At 41.6% G+C, this 17776-nt stretch overlaps 1 protein-coding gene across 1 annotated transcript in view; it reads right to left on the bottom strand.

The window, feature by feature from the left end:
* Nucleotides 1–17776, bottom strand: part of SLC17A7 (solute carrier family 17 member 7) — a 185944-nt gene that overhangs the window by 115841 nt on the left and 52327 nt on the right. The window contains exons 2-3 of the mRNA XM_073571000.1: nt 7738–7990; nt 750–868 (exon numbers count right to left, since the gene is read on the bottom strand). Coding sequence (XP_073427101.1) covers nt 750–868; nt 7738–7990 — 372 coding nt within the window. The remainder of the gene's footprint in view (nt 1–749; nt 869–7737; nt 7991–17776) is intronic.

Here is a 17776-nt window from a genome sequence, read left to right as displayed (position 1 = left end):
TGTGACTCAACAGCGATCTCACCAGCGAGATCGCTGTGTGAGACACTGACCAGCGACGGGCCCCCCTGCTGGTATCGCTGATTGCTCTTGGAAACCTCTGGACATTTCTTTGATCGCTGGTCTCCCGCTGGCCAGCACGCATCGCTACGTGTGACAGGCGGGAGACCAGCGATCTGCTGGTAACTAACGTACACATCGGATATCCAAGGGACGTGTGTCCCCTAGAAACCCGATGTGTACGTTAGTTACCAGTGCGCTGATGAAGGGTGCTAGTAACTAACGTACACATCGGGTATCTAAGGGACACACGTCCCTTGGATATCCGATGTGTACGTTAGTTACTAGCTCCCTGCATCAGCGCGCTGGTAACTAAGGTACACAGCGATGCCGGGCGCTCGACGGCGCTGGTGCTGATCACTGGTGAAGCTGCCTGTTTGACAGCTCACCAGCAATCATGTAGCGACTCACCAGCGATCCTGACACATTGATATCGTTGTCGGGATCGCTGGTGAGTCGCTATGTGTGACTCCAGCTTTTGCCAAGACAGAGTGATCTTTTGCCCCATGGGGTGACCAGCAGGAATCTAAATTCTGCTACAGGCTGACATATTGTTCATGAAATGAGCAAGGTAAGTATTGCTTGCTTTTTAGAATGTTATTCGATGTAGAATGATTTTATATACAGAACATGAAATAACTTTACATACATAAAGAGAGCAAAGAATAATAATAACAATACAGATCGCTTACCTATTAGCTGCAAATTTTTGTGAAATATATCCTCCCGGTATCTGTGTCACTATATAGCCCCAAAAGAATGATCCATGTATCATTCCAACTGTCTCAGGGTCCCAGGTAAATTGTGCTTGCTGGGAAAATACAATTAAAGAGAACACATTGTAACACTGAAGAAAAACATCCATAAATGCAGAAGAACCTCTTCAAAGTGGAACAGAACAAGGTCTCCAGCAATACTCCCTGACATGAAAGTCTCCTGCTTGACGTTCTCCTCAAAGGCAAATTTTACTCCCTAGACGTCCGTCAAAAAGCCTCCTCCTTTGCGCTGATGAGGAATCAAAACCCCAATATAGTTAATGCCAACAGAATTCTTTTCTTTTGGAGAAATTTCTACTTGGATTGATATTCTAAGTCACTAGGCAATGTTCTTTAAAGGGAATATGTCAGCAGGTTTTTGCTATGTAATCTGAGAGCAGCATAATGTAGGGGGCAGAGGCCGTGCTTCCAGCAATGTCACATACGGAGCTGCTTGTTGCTGCTTGAAAAAAATCAGTATATTATCAGCAGGACTTTATCACTGGAGGACGTTTTGTCTCGCGCCTTCTAGTCCTCTTACTCTGTATAATGATGCCTACACCACTGATTGGCAGCTTTCTGCCTATGCACAGTGTCAATAAGTGATGTGGGCAGGGTTTCATACAGCTCAGCATTCAGAGAACTGCTAGTTCAGCAGCAAAAAAACAGGTATTTCATTAAAACTGCAGCAAGCAGCCCAGTAAGCGATACATTACTGTAATCAGGGTCTCTGTCTCTACCTTATGCTGCTTTCAGATTACATCAGAAAAACCTGGTGACAGATTTCCTTTAACGGATCAATATTGATTTCTAGATTTGGCATGTATAGTGGGTGGCACTATAGACCCGGTTCTTTTCTTCTGTGACGAGCCCTTTTGCATATTCTTTTCTCAAGGAGTAGTGCCTAACCTGTAACTCTCCATATGCCAACTTGGCAAGGAGAAACATTACTCCCTTAACCTTTCCATCTTCATGGTTATGTCTGTTCCAATGGAAATAGAGCTTCAAAATGGTACAAAAATGATATCATGAAAGTCAAAAGGAAGATTAAAACTAAACATAAGTGAATCAATTTGATGCAAATCGAATTTGTATAGAGTTTTATGAAATTTGCAGGTCCTGGTAAATTTGAACAATTTGTGATTCTAATTTTACACATAAGAGATGATTGCATTAGCCACATAAGAGTTCCGCAACTCTAGGAGCAACCATGCAGATTTCCCCATAATACCTTACAGTTACCACATGGTATGGCACAGTCAATCAGGAGGGACTATCAAAGCATGTATAAAAGCTAAGACAGGGATTGCAGCAGCCATTTTAGGGTTCTTTAGAACAGTTACAGGATATCAGATGATAACAACTCAGCAATAGAGATAGGAAAAGAAAGACATTGCGGCATAGAGAACTGTCTTGTACAAGTCCATCCCTGAAGAAAATGAGAGCAGCAGTCTGCAAATAAATCAGACATTCAATTGATAAAGGGAGGGAGAGCAAACAGAGGAGCCATCAGCATTGCCTTGACTCAGTGTAATTGATCAGTGATCTGATGGAACTGGTATCTGCCCTGTAGCATTGACATTATAATTACACATTATTTTTCTTCATTCTAAATCTGCTAGAAAGCAGCAGCACGGCTGCACAATATTTTTTACATTAAGGAAATATCAAATCATTCTCAGAGACAGTCCGCTTGCTAGTCACAAGTGTTCTAAGGTTTTTCATTTCTTGTACAATGCTTTTGGTGAAGGGGGAATGATTGATTTTGAAAAATACAGAAGATAATTCCCTAAAATCCAGACATTTATCTGTACTTGTCTACTCACAAAGTGTGCATGTCACAAACTATTTTTTTTACATATCAAATCCATACATGCCACACCAATACAAAGCTTCGTTACAGGTGCTGGTTTTTGGGATGTATACCTACCTAGCATTTTCTATTATGCATTTTTTGGGGAGAGGGTTGAATTTTCTAAAAAAAAAAAAAAAAATTGAAAAAATGTGAACCTGTAACTGTCTGTTTTTGCACACCTATGCTACAAGTCCAAATTGGCCACTGTACACATACACCTATACAGTCGCTGCTGCCAAATTATATTTTCTGTACATGACAATACCTGTCTAACATTTCTTATTGCATCCCATTTGCCAAGGGATGAGTAATTAAGAATGAAAAGATTCTCAAAAGTTAACTAGAGTGTTGCAAAAAATATATAGCAAAATAAAAATTGCCAATGGCAATTGTTCTGTGGCCAACATTTAATTCATAATCTTTGATTGTCTAGCTGATAATATTACTAGTGAATATCCAGAATGTTCAGTTTCTTCCATAGATTTAATGTTTTCATTGTTTCTGGCTCCATCTAGTGACCAGAGTCATAACTGCAGTGTTATTGTGTGTTTTACTTCCTGAATCTTTTTCCCTCCGTGCGCAATGCACCCTGGTAAGTTTTGCAAAGGATTATGGTTAGTCCAACCCTCATTTTGCCTCCAGTTCTCCATTTTCTCTCAGCCTGCATCCTGGAAGCATCTCATTTCTCTTCTCCCTTTGTGACAGCATCGCTGGTATGTAATCACGCTTCCTGTATCTATTTTCCGTCCCATATTAGCCTGCCTTGTTCGTGTTCCCCTCCTCAGCTAGTAGTGCAGATGTTGCTTCATAATGTATTATGTACGATATATATCCCTGATGTACCCTGTATTGACTCAGTGTATATATATATATGTTTTTGTTTGTAGTTTTACCACGCCAATATACCACCACGTTCAATAAAACACAGATTCAACCTACAGTTTCCTTATTGGACCCCGGTATGGCGGTTTAGCTGCCTTTTTTTAAGCTACATGAAGTCTGCTTCAATTAGTGAGGACAGAACAGCAATAGTCAGGGTAGTGTAAATGAAAAAAACAACATACCATGGCTAAGAAAGTGGCTGCCGCTAGCAGCTTCAGAAGCATCACCATTACTGCTGGCATCAGGGAAGTAGTACTACCAAACCTATGTCCCAATTGACCTAATTTTACTGCTGGCAAGCACTTTATCAGGGAGAAAGTTGAGGATGTTATGGAATATATGGCACATAACTCATCTCACTCACAGCAGGTTAATATTACCTCTGTCAGCAACACTGTCAGTTTGAGGCAGTTTTCTGCACAAAATGATTTGTCTGATCAAAAAAGACTAACAGAGAAAATTTTTGGACTGTTTTTCTTTATTTCAACGAACGTCTAAAATCTATCAGCACAGTGTCTTACTAAATGGTTTGTCAATTATTATGGTATTACCATCTATTTCAATGATGAGATCAATTTGACATAATTAAGGATATATTTGTATTAATCAATTTATAAGAGGTTAGATACAGCCCTAGGAGACCTCGGAGTGTTACACATGTCTTTCTGAAAGCAATTGGAGGTTTTTTAGTATCACAAATCATGGCAAATTGTATTTTGTAGAAAAATTTGTCAAACTAGCAAATTTGATTTTTAAAAGATTCAAGAATTTTTAGTCAAAGCTTAAAACATGAGTTTGTTAAACAAGTTTATGCAAATTGCCTCTTCAGGGAAAGAGGACTTGAACTCTATAGCGCCACCTGTTGGTAGTAGCGATCCTACAAGTCACAATCAACCATTTAACGAGTCTTGTAATATGACTTAGGATAAAAGCCAAATCAGAATCTCAATTTGCAGACACGGTGTTTCGAGCTATTGGTTCTCATCAGTGTAAAGTATGAGAACTGATTTGGCTAGGTGAGAGGCTCTGGACTGAGGTCTAAGGGGTAAGGTTTCTCCTTGTGGAGAGTGACATTCAAGCTCTGGCTTGTCAAGGTAAGGAGGCTTATTCGCCATGCAATGCTTCTCTGGGAAAATAATATGCAAATTGCCTCTTCAGAGAAAGAGGACTTGAACTCTATAGCGCCACCTGTTGGTAGTAGCGATCCTACAAGTCCCAATCAACCCTTTAACGAGTCTTGTAATATGACTTAGGATAAAAGCCAAATCAGAATCTCAATTTGCAGACAAGTTTAGACATTTCTGATTAGAGTTGGAGTTTTGCTGGTCTGCATTATCACCTTGTTATGTGTAAGGAGGTGACATAGGTCTCCCCTTCTTTGAACAGTGTTCACATTAAATACATGCGGTTCCATAGAGTTTATGACTGTTAATGTATTAATTTACTGTTATAGTAATATGTATGCACTTGACATGTATTGTGTATTGGATTAGGGATAGAAGATAGAATAGAAGGTAGAAGTTGCATAGGACATAGGACAATAGTGAGCATAGATTAGTGGGGCACCATAGAGATAGAGAATGAAAGTGTTAGAATAAGCATGGTTAGCATAAGGGGTTTTCCAGGCTGGGAGGTGTTACAGATGGGTGTAGCGCAGAGCAGTGGGCTATAGTGAGAGACTTCCTGTTTAGTGAGAAGTGACAGAGCAGTGAGAGAGAGCAGTGAGATAGCCGTGGGGGTGAAGTTGCTGAAGCAAGAAGGGAACCCATGCTAGGCAGCGTGCAAGTGGTTAATATCTCATGCGGTAACCATCCCAAGGAGGATCCAGGGCCTACGGCCGGGTTTAGGCAGAGCTGAGCGTGCCTTTTACCTTTTCTTGTGGGTATGATACCTTTTAATGGCTAACAAATAATAGTTAATGTTGTTACAAAGCAAGCTTTCGGGACTGCTTATGTCCCTTCATCAGGCTGATATGAAGGGACATAAGCAGTCCCGAAAGCTTGCTTTGTAACAACATTCACTATTATTTGTTAGCCATTAAAAGGTATCATACCCACAAGATTCTTATTTTGTTTCTCTCACTGAGAGCACTTTATATATATTTTTTTCTACTGGCTAACACGGTACCAAACCACTTTTTTCGTTTTACCTTTTCCTATTGAAACCGGACAAAGGGAATGGAAGGAAGTTGGTGGACCTAGGGGCACAGGTGTTGCAGGAGAGAAAGAGTATTCGAGGGACAGAGATTGTGTGGCAAGACAGAGATTGTCAGAAGAGACAGAGATATGAGTGCCTTCAGGATGGAAACTGTGCCAGAGAAGACAGGGAAAGTTCAAGGATTGCCCATGTATGTGAACTGTGCCACGTCTTTAACAAGAACCCTGTTTTCAAGTAAAGTTGAACTGTTAAGTATGGACATGAAGCCTAGAGTTGTTTGTGTGAACCGTGGATCTGGATCTGAGATTGCAGAATCAGGAGGAACCCTGGAATCTAATGTGAGTGTTCTACTTGATACAGTATCTATTACATATGCATGCAAAGAGATCACATAAGCACAACAAGCATCAGCAATCCAAGACACCTAGCCAGTCATGCCATTCCTTCTATACCCCATTATGCATCCTAAAAATATAAAAAAAAATAAAAATAAATTAAAATTGTGCATTTAAAGAACAGTATATTCTTTTCTATCTGTGTCAGGCAAAGAGCACAGGTAACATCACAATTTCCTCGCACACAATTTCACTCTTTTTTCTTGGCTCAGTTCCTCATATTCTAGCTGGTACAATCTGAGGCCTTCGACAAATTATTGGTTCTCTTCTTGACCGAATCCCATACTAACTCAACACTACTTCCTGTTCCTCACACTAACCAGAGATTCCCAAATCTCCTCCCCACAATGGGCCAGCCTTAACTTTCACACTGTCTCTTTTCCGCTGCTGCTGGCAAAACTTAACCTTTCACCTAATTCTAGACAGTGACATCTTGCGACCATGAGTTAGTCTTGCAGCCTACAGAGAAATTAATAATTGCAATCACAAGAAAAAATGTCAGGAACAAAACATTATTCACATTCTATATCAAATCAGCATTAACGTCTTCAAGGGGAACACGGCAGCTGGTCCATCTCCTTACAGGTGCACGTTTATTCACAGGACCCGATCCAGTTTTTAATGTTAGTAATTTGTGACTGCTGGATGGGAGCACGGAGATTCGCCTCCTAAATTCCAGCATTCGCACCTTTTCTTTTGATTATTAAGCCTAGTACAACATTATTCACATGTGATGTCGCACTAGGCCGGCTGATCAAAAAAAAGAGATGGTGATGCCGGGAGGTAAGGGACAGTTCAGTGGCTACAGATTAATAAAATGGTGAGGGACCCGGTCCTCAGAATCGGTTTGGACAAACTTTACTTTTCAGGATTTGCATGCTGCTTTAATTCTACATTCTGATTTGGCTATGTGTGAGGCTAAGACTGGGATCTAAGAGGTAAATTTTCTCTTAATGGAGAGTGACTTGCCAAGTCTGGTACACCAGAATGAGGAGACTTAATCACCATGCATGATCCTCTGGGAAATTAAATATGCAAATAGTCTCCTCAGAGAAAAGAGGATTTGTACTCTAGTGCCACCAATTGAAAGTAGTAATCCTACAAGTCAATATTAACCCTTTAATGAGCCTTGGAATATGACTTAGGATCAGATCTCATACTTTGCACTGATGAAGGGAAATACATTGAAACACTGTGTCTGCAAATTGAGACTCGGATTTGGCTTTTCTCCTAAGTCATATTGCAAGGCTCGTTAAAGGATCGACAGTGACTTGTAGGATTGCTACTTCCAATAGTAGGTTCTAGAGTTCAAGTTCTCTTCCTCTCTGAAGATACAATTTGCATAATTAATTTTGCTAAGGACTATGCAAGGCATTTAAGTCTCCTCATAATGGCATGCCAGACTTGGCATGCCACTTTACACAAGGAGAAACCTTACCCCTTAGATGTTGGATCGAGGAATGTGGAATTTCAAAAGGGGAAACTTGTTCTTTGTACTTCTACCCCATTGCCTTTATTATTTCCCATCCCTTGGTTGAACTTGGTGGACATGTCTGTAAGTTTATAACAGACCCACTTGTTATATCCTAATTACAATGGTTTCTGGGGGTCAGTGTACAAATATGAATATTCTCACCTCTACAACGAGTTTGTTCCCTCTGTACACCGTGTTATTATTCACCATACTGACGATGGCTACACCCAGGTTACATCTGATACCAAAAGAGATACAGAACCCAAGTCCACTCATAATGGCAATAATGTAACGTCGAGGCAATCCAAAGCATGTACAGTCTACGACCGGCTGGCTTTTCTCAGTCTTGATCACAGGCCTTCCTTCCTCTGTCAACTCGATTGTTTCCCCATTTGTCTGACGTTTTTCCAATATCCTTTAAAAAAAGAAAAAATTTAATTAAACATGGTTGTGATCAGGCGAAATATGGTCGTAAAAAGATTTTACAAGAGCAATAGAGCAAATTGAACTCACAGCAGCACAGTGAAACCCAGATAATAAATTGAAGTTACAGAAACACTGTGAGAGCCTGAATGGAGATTGAGGTGGCAGCAAAACAGTGAGAGCTAGAGTGAGATTAGATATAATGAGATCCAGAGAGGAGATCGAGGTGACAGTAGTCAGTAAATGCCAGAGAGGAGATTGAGATGGCAGCAGCACAGGGAAAACCAAAGAGAAGATTAAGGAGGCACCAGCATAATGAGAGCCAGAGAGGAGATAGAGGAGACAGCAGTACATAAGGAGGCACCAGCATAATTTGAGCCAGAGAGGAGATCGAGATGACAGCAGTACAGTAAAAGCCAGAGAGGAGATTGAGGTGGCAGCAGCACAGTGAGAGCCAGAGAGGAGATCGAGTTGACAGTATAGTGAAATTGTAGAGATTTAGCTGAGAAACAGCAGCATAAATAGTTACAATTCCATCCTTACGGGTATGTCCATCTGTATAATATTAGACACAGAGCTGGTACAAGCAGTAAAATTCTATGTGAGCTACAGCTGCATGAGGAAAATAGAAAACAGTTATAATGGTGCAGCACAGCTGGGTTTCAGGGAGAGGACATGGATTTCACTAAGTGTGGGGAGTAAAGGTTATGGACAGCGCAGTGATCGAGTAAGGCTACTTTCAGATTTCCGTTTTGAAGCATCAGGCGCGATGCGGCGAAAAATGTAAAAAACAGATCCGGCGCCTGTTGCCACTGGATCCGGCTTTTTTCCCATAGACTTACATTATTGCCGCATTGCGCCTGATGGCCATGCGGTGTGTCTGGCTATTGCCGGAAACAGCAAAAAATGCCTGTCCTGCATCTGCAAGAAAACGTTCCATGCAACGTTATTTGACAGCGCCGGACCGCTTTTTTGCAGAGCGCACGCGCAAAGACTCTTTCTCCCTCTCCCTCTCCTGCACCGTATCTGGCAGATGATCCGTCAGGCTGCGGCTTCTACCAGATCAGGTTTGACAACTTTTCGCTGCAGCCTGCTGGATTTAAAAATCTGAAGTCTGAAAGTAGCCTAAAGGAGGGACAGGATAAGCTTTGCATGAAAGGGATCTAGCAGCAGCCAAGTCCCGCTGACATTTCCTGTGAGTGTTCTCATATTCTTTCTTACTAGAGACAAAGCAAATCTAGCAATAGACAGCGGACAGAGAGATACAACGGAGGAAGCCAGAATTTTAGGGTATTTTTATAAAGGAAAGACACTTTCTGTGAATAAAGTGGCTTATAATCGTGCTATTTAGCACACTGGCTATCAAATAGAGAAAAGTTTAAGGCAGAGACAGCTTATTCCACTTTGTGTTTGTTTTTGTATTTATTACTTTTTTTGTTAAATTTACATATAAATGACCTAAATGTTTTTGCTCTACTTGAAAGATATGGACACAATTAGAAGATATTCAAAATATTGGCCTATTTGACTTCTAAAGCCTATAGGTATCATAATACAGATGAACCTGTGGCATCAGTTACTAGTCGGTCCATCAGTGAGCTTGTTTTGGCAGAAAAGCTGACTTGTTAGCTTTACTGTGTTGACTGGGACAGAGCCATCAGATATTGTAGAAATGTAATAACAGCTCTATTGTTCTGCTGGAGGTCTAAAAAAAACAGAAGAGTAAATATGTACATGCAGAAAAGGGCATATATCGAATTTGCAATTTATCATTAATCCATGGGATAACTGTCTGATTACTGGGGGGGTCTGACCTCTAAAATGGAGATCATAGAATCATAGAATCATAGAGTTGGAAGGGACCTCCTGGGCCATCTGGTCCAACCCCCTGCTCAAAGCAGGATTCGCTAAATCATCCCAGTCAGATGTCTGTCCAGCCTCTGTTTGAAGACTTCCATGGAAGGAGAACTCACCACTTCTCGTGGCAGCCTGTTCCACTCATTGATCACTCTAACTGTCAAAAAGTTTTTTCTAATATCTAATCTATGTCTCCTCCCATTCAGTTTCATCCCATTGCTTCTAGTCTTTCCTTGTGCAAATGAGAATAAAGTTGATCCTTCTACAATGTGACAGCCCTTTAGATATTTGTAGACAGCTATTAAGTCTCCTCTCAGTCTTCTCAAGCTCTGAAATGCCCTGCTCTGGATCGATGGAGATGGGAGCAATTGAACAACCTAGCAATCAGTAGGTTTGCCAAGTTAAGGGTAGTACTAAAAGGAAACAAAATGCTTTTCTAATATGTCTGCAACCTCTGGCAGTGCACTCCTAGTCTTAAAAAAAAATCAAGAAATATAATGTATATGAACATAATAAAAAGCGGAGCTTAGTGCGTGTTTCATCGGCCATTTTATATCTCTCTTGTTATGAAGCAGAAAATGGTTCTCTGATCATTTCGAAATGACAAGTTTGGAAATGTTAACTTTTTTTTCCTCCATGTTTCAGTGTTTAAAAATGGCTCATTAACAGCTGTGAAACCTTTCACTTCCACATTATAGCTGTGAAAAAGAACCTGAAAAATCAGGAAAAAAAAAATTATCACTTCTTCTCACATATCATCTATTTATAAAACGGGTAAGGAGGAGAACATCTACCAGTTTATCCGGTAATGGCTTCTTTATTAATACTGGTTTATTCACCAAAGTAATGTCAACATTTATTTAATTTACTGTCTTGTATATTCACATCTTTACATTTCGCATGTAAAATATCTACTTATTACTGCCCTGTTTTTTTGTGGTCGCTAGATTGATTACTAATTGGGCACAATCACTTTTTTGGAGGACTTTATATATTAGATTTAATTACAATTTTTACACGTGAAACCAGAAACTCAGAAAAAAAAGGGAAAAAAAAAGTTTGACTATGGGGGCTGAAAATATGCATTGCGCCATTTTTATATTTCAGACATTAAACTACTCATAAATTTAACCAATTACGCCCATTGGTGCTTACCCAACAAGGAACCCTCCTGACAGTTTGTACTGAGTTAAATATCATCTGTCATTAATTACAGTTAATGAGCAAGTAATCCAAATAACCTACAGCTTGTACCCCGTCCCTGGAAACCTGCAGGTCTGTGCTACAAGTAATTATGGAGCATATATGAAATTAGGGTGAATTCCCATAAAGTTGTCTGACTTCGGCAGAAAGCCACTCCACAAATAAACTTACACAGAGCACATTGAAGTGCTGATTTGATTTTAGTTTTCTTGCAATTGTAAATATAATAGGCGATAAGCAATAATATATCCAATGTAAAGCCGCTAACACAATTGCAGTTGGCGTAACTTCTGCTCCTCAGCAGGTAACCCCCCTTCTCATGTACAGCACCATGGAAATAATGGCGCTATATAAATAAATAATAATAATAATGTAAATTCAAGCATCTAATCTAGAATTAAATATCAGTTCATGTAATGTCACATGCTGTTGGCTCAAAAGGGGAAATCTTGGACAGACTTGTAATTAGCCATGTCAAAAAGCAGGTACTAGCGGAACCCTGGCTTTAATAAACCCTTTAAGCGCTACACAGGCATCTTGCCTTACAACGGGTCCCTTGGGTTGCATCCACGGAGTAGTTGCTGGCCAGAGAAGGGTGACAAAGACAAGTTTAGTTAAACTAGCTGGGACAGTAATTGGAGAGATAGACCTTAGGACAAAATAGGGAGACAGACCAAAGTCAGGGAACGAGCAAGTCAATCAATCAAACTAGTTGAGGTCAGGATCAGGGAGAGAAAAAGAGAAAGGTGAAGTTAGGGTCAGTATAAGATGACAAAAAAGCACACCACCAGTATAGAGAAAGCAAATAACCAGAAATTTCCAGCAGACTGTTGAGAGCTTAAATAGGGTGTGGTGCTGCCCTATAGGCCACAGCAGGAAGCTAATTACTCATGCTTAGTAGATAGACAGCACATAAACCCATTCTCCCTGGCTGGGCAGCACCAGAGGTCCCAGCCACACTATCATTCCTAGATAAACAGTGCCTGTGCTGCTCAGTGTTATTATCAGCAAGACTGGCTCGCACTTCCAAGCTAGTGTGAATAAGTGCATAATAGTGTAAAGGGAGAGAGTTCATTGAACGCAGTGGAGAGCCAGAGGCAGAGAAGGGGTCAACAAACGTTTACTGAACAAGAAGTTAGACAAGGAATACTCCACGCAGGGAGACAAGATTGGCTACATGAACTACGGTTATTAAGTACAACCACAATGCACAATAGAAAGATATGCAAAAAACAGGGTAACTTATCGCTTGCACTCCTTGCAGGAGAAAAACTGGAAAATCTCCCGATATCGTCGCAAATCATGAACAAAGTCTCTGGCTCTATTACTGAGAAATGAGAAGCACTGTATTCCAACGTTGCAGATAGATCCGGTCCTGGCTGGCTTGAGTACACTGGGTTGTGGAAACAGTCCTTTCTGTGGATTCCTCAGTGTTGGCCCCGAACGCGAGCTATGTGCTCGCTCACAGACCGTGGTAGTGGGCAGTCCCCAGGTAAAGAAGAACCCCAAGATCACTGTGGCTGAGTTCCACAGATGCAATAGGGAGATGGGAGAAATTACCACAAAATCAACTATCGCTGTAGCCCTCCACCAGTCAGGCATTTATGGAAGAGTGGCATGATGGAAGCCTCTTCTCAGTGCCAGACATATGAAAGCCCACATAGAGTTTGCTAAAAAACACTTGAAGGACTCCCAGACTATGAGAAATAAGATTCTCTGGTCTGATGAGAAAAAGATAGAACTTTTGGTGATTATTCTAAGCAATATGTGTGGAGAAAATCAGGCACTGCTCATCACCTGCCCAACACAATCTCAATAGTGAAACATGGTAGTAGCAGCATCATGCTATGGGGGTGTTTTTTAGCTGCAGGGACAGGATGACTGGTTGCAATTGAAGGACCTCTGGACCTCAGACTTGGCCAAAGGTTCACCTTTCAACAAGACAATGACCCTAAGTACACAACTAAAATAACAAAGGAGTGGCTTCAGAACAACTCTGTGACCATTCTTGACTGGCCCAGCCAGAGCCCTGACCTAAACCCAATTGAGCATCTCTGGAGAGACCTGAAAATGGCTGTCCACCAACGGTCAACCATCCAACCTGATGGAATTGGGGAGGACCTGCAAGGAAGAATGGCAGAGGATCCCCAAACCCAGGTGTGAAAAACTTGTTGCATCATTCCCAAGAAGACTCATGGCTGTATTAGCTCAAAAGGGTGCTTCTACTCAATACTGAGCAAAGGGTCTGAATACTTATGACCATGTGATATTTCAGTTTTTCTTTTTTAATAAATTTGCAAAAATTTCTACATTTCTGTTTTTTTTTCAGTCAAGATGTGATGCAGAGTGTACATTAATGAGAAGAAAAAATGAACTTTTTTGAATTTACCAAATGGCTGCAATGAAACAAAGACTGAAAAATTTAAACGGGTCTGAATACTTTCCGTACGCACTTTAGCACCTCGGTACAGAGAGATACTGGAACTGACCAAGTCCCAGAAACAATGGACTGCTGCATTGGCCGGCACAACTCCTACTTCATTTACCCCGCCTGCAGTGCTGGTCCTGATTATGGTGAAGGCCATCAGGAATGCGAGGTGACAATGAGAAAATTACCCAAGACATGTCTGGCCGAGAAATGATGTCCAAGTTATGGGAACTCGGGACTCAGGGAGTTTGGTGGCCCTGGTCCTGGTAAGAGAAGGGTGTTGGGGTAAGGTGCATCTGTGAAGACGCCAAGAACTATCCCATGGCCCAGGTAGACATACGCACAAACTGTGGCTCCATGTCTGATGAATTTAAAGTGATCATGGACTTGTTGCATGCTATTGTTATTGGCTGAGATTTTCCATGATTGTAGGACTTATGGGCTAAAGCAGTAGCACCAAGTAGTCCAGTACGCTTCCAGGAGTCAGCTATGGTAACAAGATGATGTAAATGATGAATTTCCTTTCACTGTACTGACTAGAAAGGATGATGTAGTGCACTAAGCACAAACCAGCATCAGTGCATGTGTAGCAAAGCTGTGTGTGAGGCTGTGTGTCTGCAGAGCAGTGTGGTACTTTGCAAGAGTTGTGTGTGCTGTATGTTTGCTTGTAGTACTAAACTGACTGCATTTTGTAGGCAGTGTCTTTGTAAAATCCATTTAACAGAGCCTATGTGCATAATGTGCAGGTAGCAGAACGCCTGTGCTTGGTTTGGGTCATCGTTATGTGCTGGCAGAATCCCTTTATAGCCCTGTAGGCTCTGTGTGATGGCAGATGGTGCCCAACCCCAGCAGGGGGGGAGGATATGTAGCAAAGCCAGGTAGGACTGAGTTGAATCCTAGCACGGCAGGTCTTAATTAGATGCACCTGGCCTAGCCTTAACTCAGAATCAGGGTCTGTGTTCACTATTTGTGTCAGTCTGCTGAATGAGCAGGGTTGAGTGTGCTGAAACTGGGGAGTGACCAGCCAAAATGTGAGCTGTAGCTGGGAGAGAGACAAGCCCTTGTCTCTTTCTGAATGGAGACTGCACGGGTCAGCTAGGAAAGCTGAGCAGTCTGTGTATTGGACCTGCGGAGAAATGTGTAGAAGCCACAGCCTGTGACTTGAAGCTGTGGAAGCTTTGGCTGAAGGAGATACTGAGACATGTTACGACTGTGCCTCTTCAGTGTATAAAGTGTTGTTTCAGGAGAAAGGACTGTAATCTGTTTGGGTGAGACCACACCGACATATATGTGCCCTACTAAATTAACTGTTTATTTGCTGTTACCTATGTGCCCAGAAGTTGCTGTATTTCGTTTTTATTCCCTTGGAGCTTTATGAAAGCAAATAAACTGCACATGTTTGAACCAAACCACACTGCCTGTGTGTGAACGCTACCTAACACCTACCTACCTGAGAGAGTGAATCCCTACAATAGATAGTTACGCTTATTATTCTTGTGATTACAGCAGCATCATCACAGACTGAAGTAAAATGTCTGTTTCGACTTTCTAAAATGGTTTGTGACCATTGGCGTGCCTAACAGAGGAGATTGTAGGAGGGATATTGTAATTGGGGAAACGGATACCAAACTTGTACGAGTAGAGACGGTGACCGGACTGCAACGGAAATGAATTTGTAACCTGGCAGACACAGAGAAGTCAGCCAATGTGGGAGCTAATGTTACACCATATTCTAGGTGTTATAGGGGATCTATACAAGCAACTACAGTATAAAAGCAGAAGCTTTAAAAATCAGAAGCTCATAAATACCTATAAATATCTGAAGATTTCCACTGAATATTTCACTCCACTTCCCTGTCAATTCCTGACATTTTTTCCTCTTGTTTAGTCAGCAGCTCTCGGATTGAGTTGTTAATTGAGTGTTTCATTATTTTTTCCCTTGCAGGGGTCCCACATCGTGGGGAGTGTGAACATATGGTGCTGGCACCAAGATCTACAGAATGTGGAGGAGAAGTGTAGCAAGTCCCCACTCTCATAAAATATGCATTAGCAGAGCCACCAAGCCCCTACCCATCCTATAAATAAATAATCTCACACAAAGGCGGGGGGCTGCTCTTACAATTTAGAGCTGAGCTCTCCTTTTGTAAGGAACCTTTAAAGTCGTCCTCAGACCCAGAACGTAACCGCAGCCTGGACTATAAAATATCCCAGAGGTTGTTAAACACCTAATATAATATAATGTAAAATGAACTGAAATGAGTGTAGCAGCAAACTGGTGTAGCCACTGAAAGAGTGACAGGCGAAACACCAGGGAAACGAGTGCTAAGTGGAAAGAGGACTGTAGACAGCAGCTCCCCAGTCACCTCTTCATGCTTCTATGGAAAGATGGATTATTGCCAGTTATGCAGTGTTCACCAATCTGGAGCCCTCTAGGTAATCTACAGCTCTCATAGTTTGGCACTAGCTGGCAATTAAGTGAACAAAAATGTAATATACTACATACTACTATAACTTCCATTAATTTGGCCAGCAAGTATTATTTCAAACCGGCCGTGATACCAAAGGGGAACTTATACCATAACTGATCCCATAGATTTTTATTTGATTATTAAAGGGGTTTGTCCAGGACTATTATATTTTTTTTACTATGAGCCTAAAAACTAAGAGGCAGGTAGTCGCTAACAGAAGCAAAGACCTGCCTGTTCTACCCAGTGCCAGTTCAGAGCGGTCACCGACTGCTCCTGCCAGCGATTCAGCTGCTGCACATCAACAGAGCAGCTCTTCCTCTTCTGGACTGTTCTGTCGATGGGGCGTGACTGCCGAGGTCATACTGATTGACAGCCGGATCCCCGGAATTAGGTAGCAAGGAGTCAGCTGTCAATCAGCATGATGTCGGTAGTCAGGCTTGTCAACAAAGCAGAGGGGAACAGAAGTTGCTGCTCTGTTGAAGTGATGTCAGCGGAGTCTGCCAAATAGCTGGCAGGAGTGGTCGGTGACTGCTGTGTGCTGGCAAAGATCAGAGTTGGGTACAACAGGCAGGTAGGTCGTAACTAGCAACTAGCTGACTGTTAGTTTTCAGGCCCAAAGTAAAAAAAATTATATAGCCCTGGATAACCCCTTTACCAACCACCGAGGACATCAGTTGATATTTGGGATTAGTCCTAGATTACAGAAATGCACAAAAAAATACAATTAAAAAATAACCATCTGGACAAAACGGGGTCCAGTACCTGAATACATTTCATATATTTTCACCATGTTTGCCTAAAAGCGTAATCTTTAATTCTTTTTTATTTTTTTTTCCATAAATCAACAGTACATGTAAAAATAGGAAACTTTGTAATATATTTTATTAATGGGCAAATCTGTCTTCACTAAAGACACATTTTAACTGAGAGTTTTGAGGATAAAAGGCCAGTCCAGAAGGAGAAAGAAGCAAATTTCTCTGATAAGTTATATGTCAAAGTTGGTTATTTACATGTGTATTATTGATTTATGAAATAAAGATTAAAATAACGGTTACTCTCTACTAGAGATGGGCAGACACCAGGATGTTCGGGTCTGGCGGGTTCGGACGAACAGTTAGGCTATGTGCACACGTTGCGGAATGGCTGCGGAGATTTCCGCAGGAATTCCTGATTTCCATTCTGCCGGAAATATGCGAGATAACCGCATTTTAATTCCAGCCTATTTCCCACGGAAAAACTAGCGATTTGCAAGAGTAATTAGCTTGCAGAATGCTAGCGTTTTCCAAGCGATCTGTAGCATCGCTTGGAAAACTGATTGACAGGTTGGTCACACTCGTCAAACATAGTGTATGACCAGTGTGACTAACTTTTTACTATTGAGGCCGCCTATGCAGTATCAATAGTAAAAGATATAAAGTTAAAAATAATAAAAAAAAATTAAAAAATGGTGTTTTTCTCACCTTCCGGCGTCCCGCGCAGCATTCCCGATCAACGCGATGCTCCCGGCAGGTCCCGTTCCCAGTGAAGCATTGCGGCAATGACCTTTGATGACGTCGCGGTCTCGCGAGACCGCTATGGTATCGCAAGACCGCGATGTCATCAAAGGACATTGCCGCAATGCATCACTGGGAACGGGACCTGCCAGGAGCATCGCTGAGGCCTGGTGACACTGCGAGGGACGTCGGAAGGTGAGAATAACACAATTTTTTATTTTAATTCTATTTTTTACAGGGATATGGAACCCAGAGCCTGGAGGAGAATCTCCACTCCTCCAGACCGTGGGTACCATCCGCAAATGTTCTGCTTACTTTTCGCATGGTGG

Source organism: Dendrobates tinctorius, unplaced genomic scaffold (genome assembly GCF_039654945.1).
Source record: "Dendrobates tinctorius isolate UK_male_01 unplaced genomic scaffold, ASM3965494v1 ptg000028l, whole genome shotgun sequence".
NCBI classification, from domain to species: domain Eukaryota; kingdom Metazoa; phylum Chordata; class Amphibia; order Anura; family Dendrobatidae; genus Dendrobates; species Dendrobates tinctorius.
The sequence above is the reverse complement of the archived record's forward strand: the minus strand, read 5'-3'. Positions and strand labels throughout refer to the sequence as shown.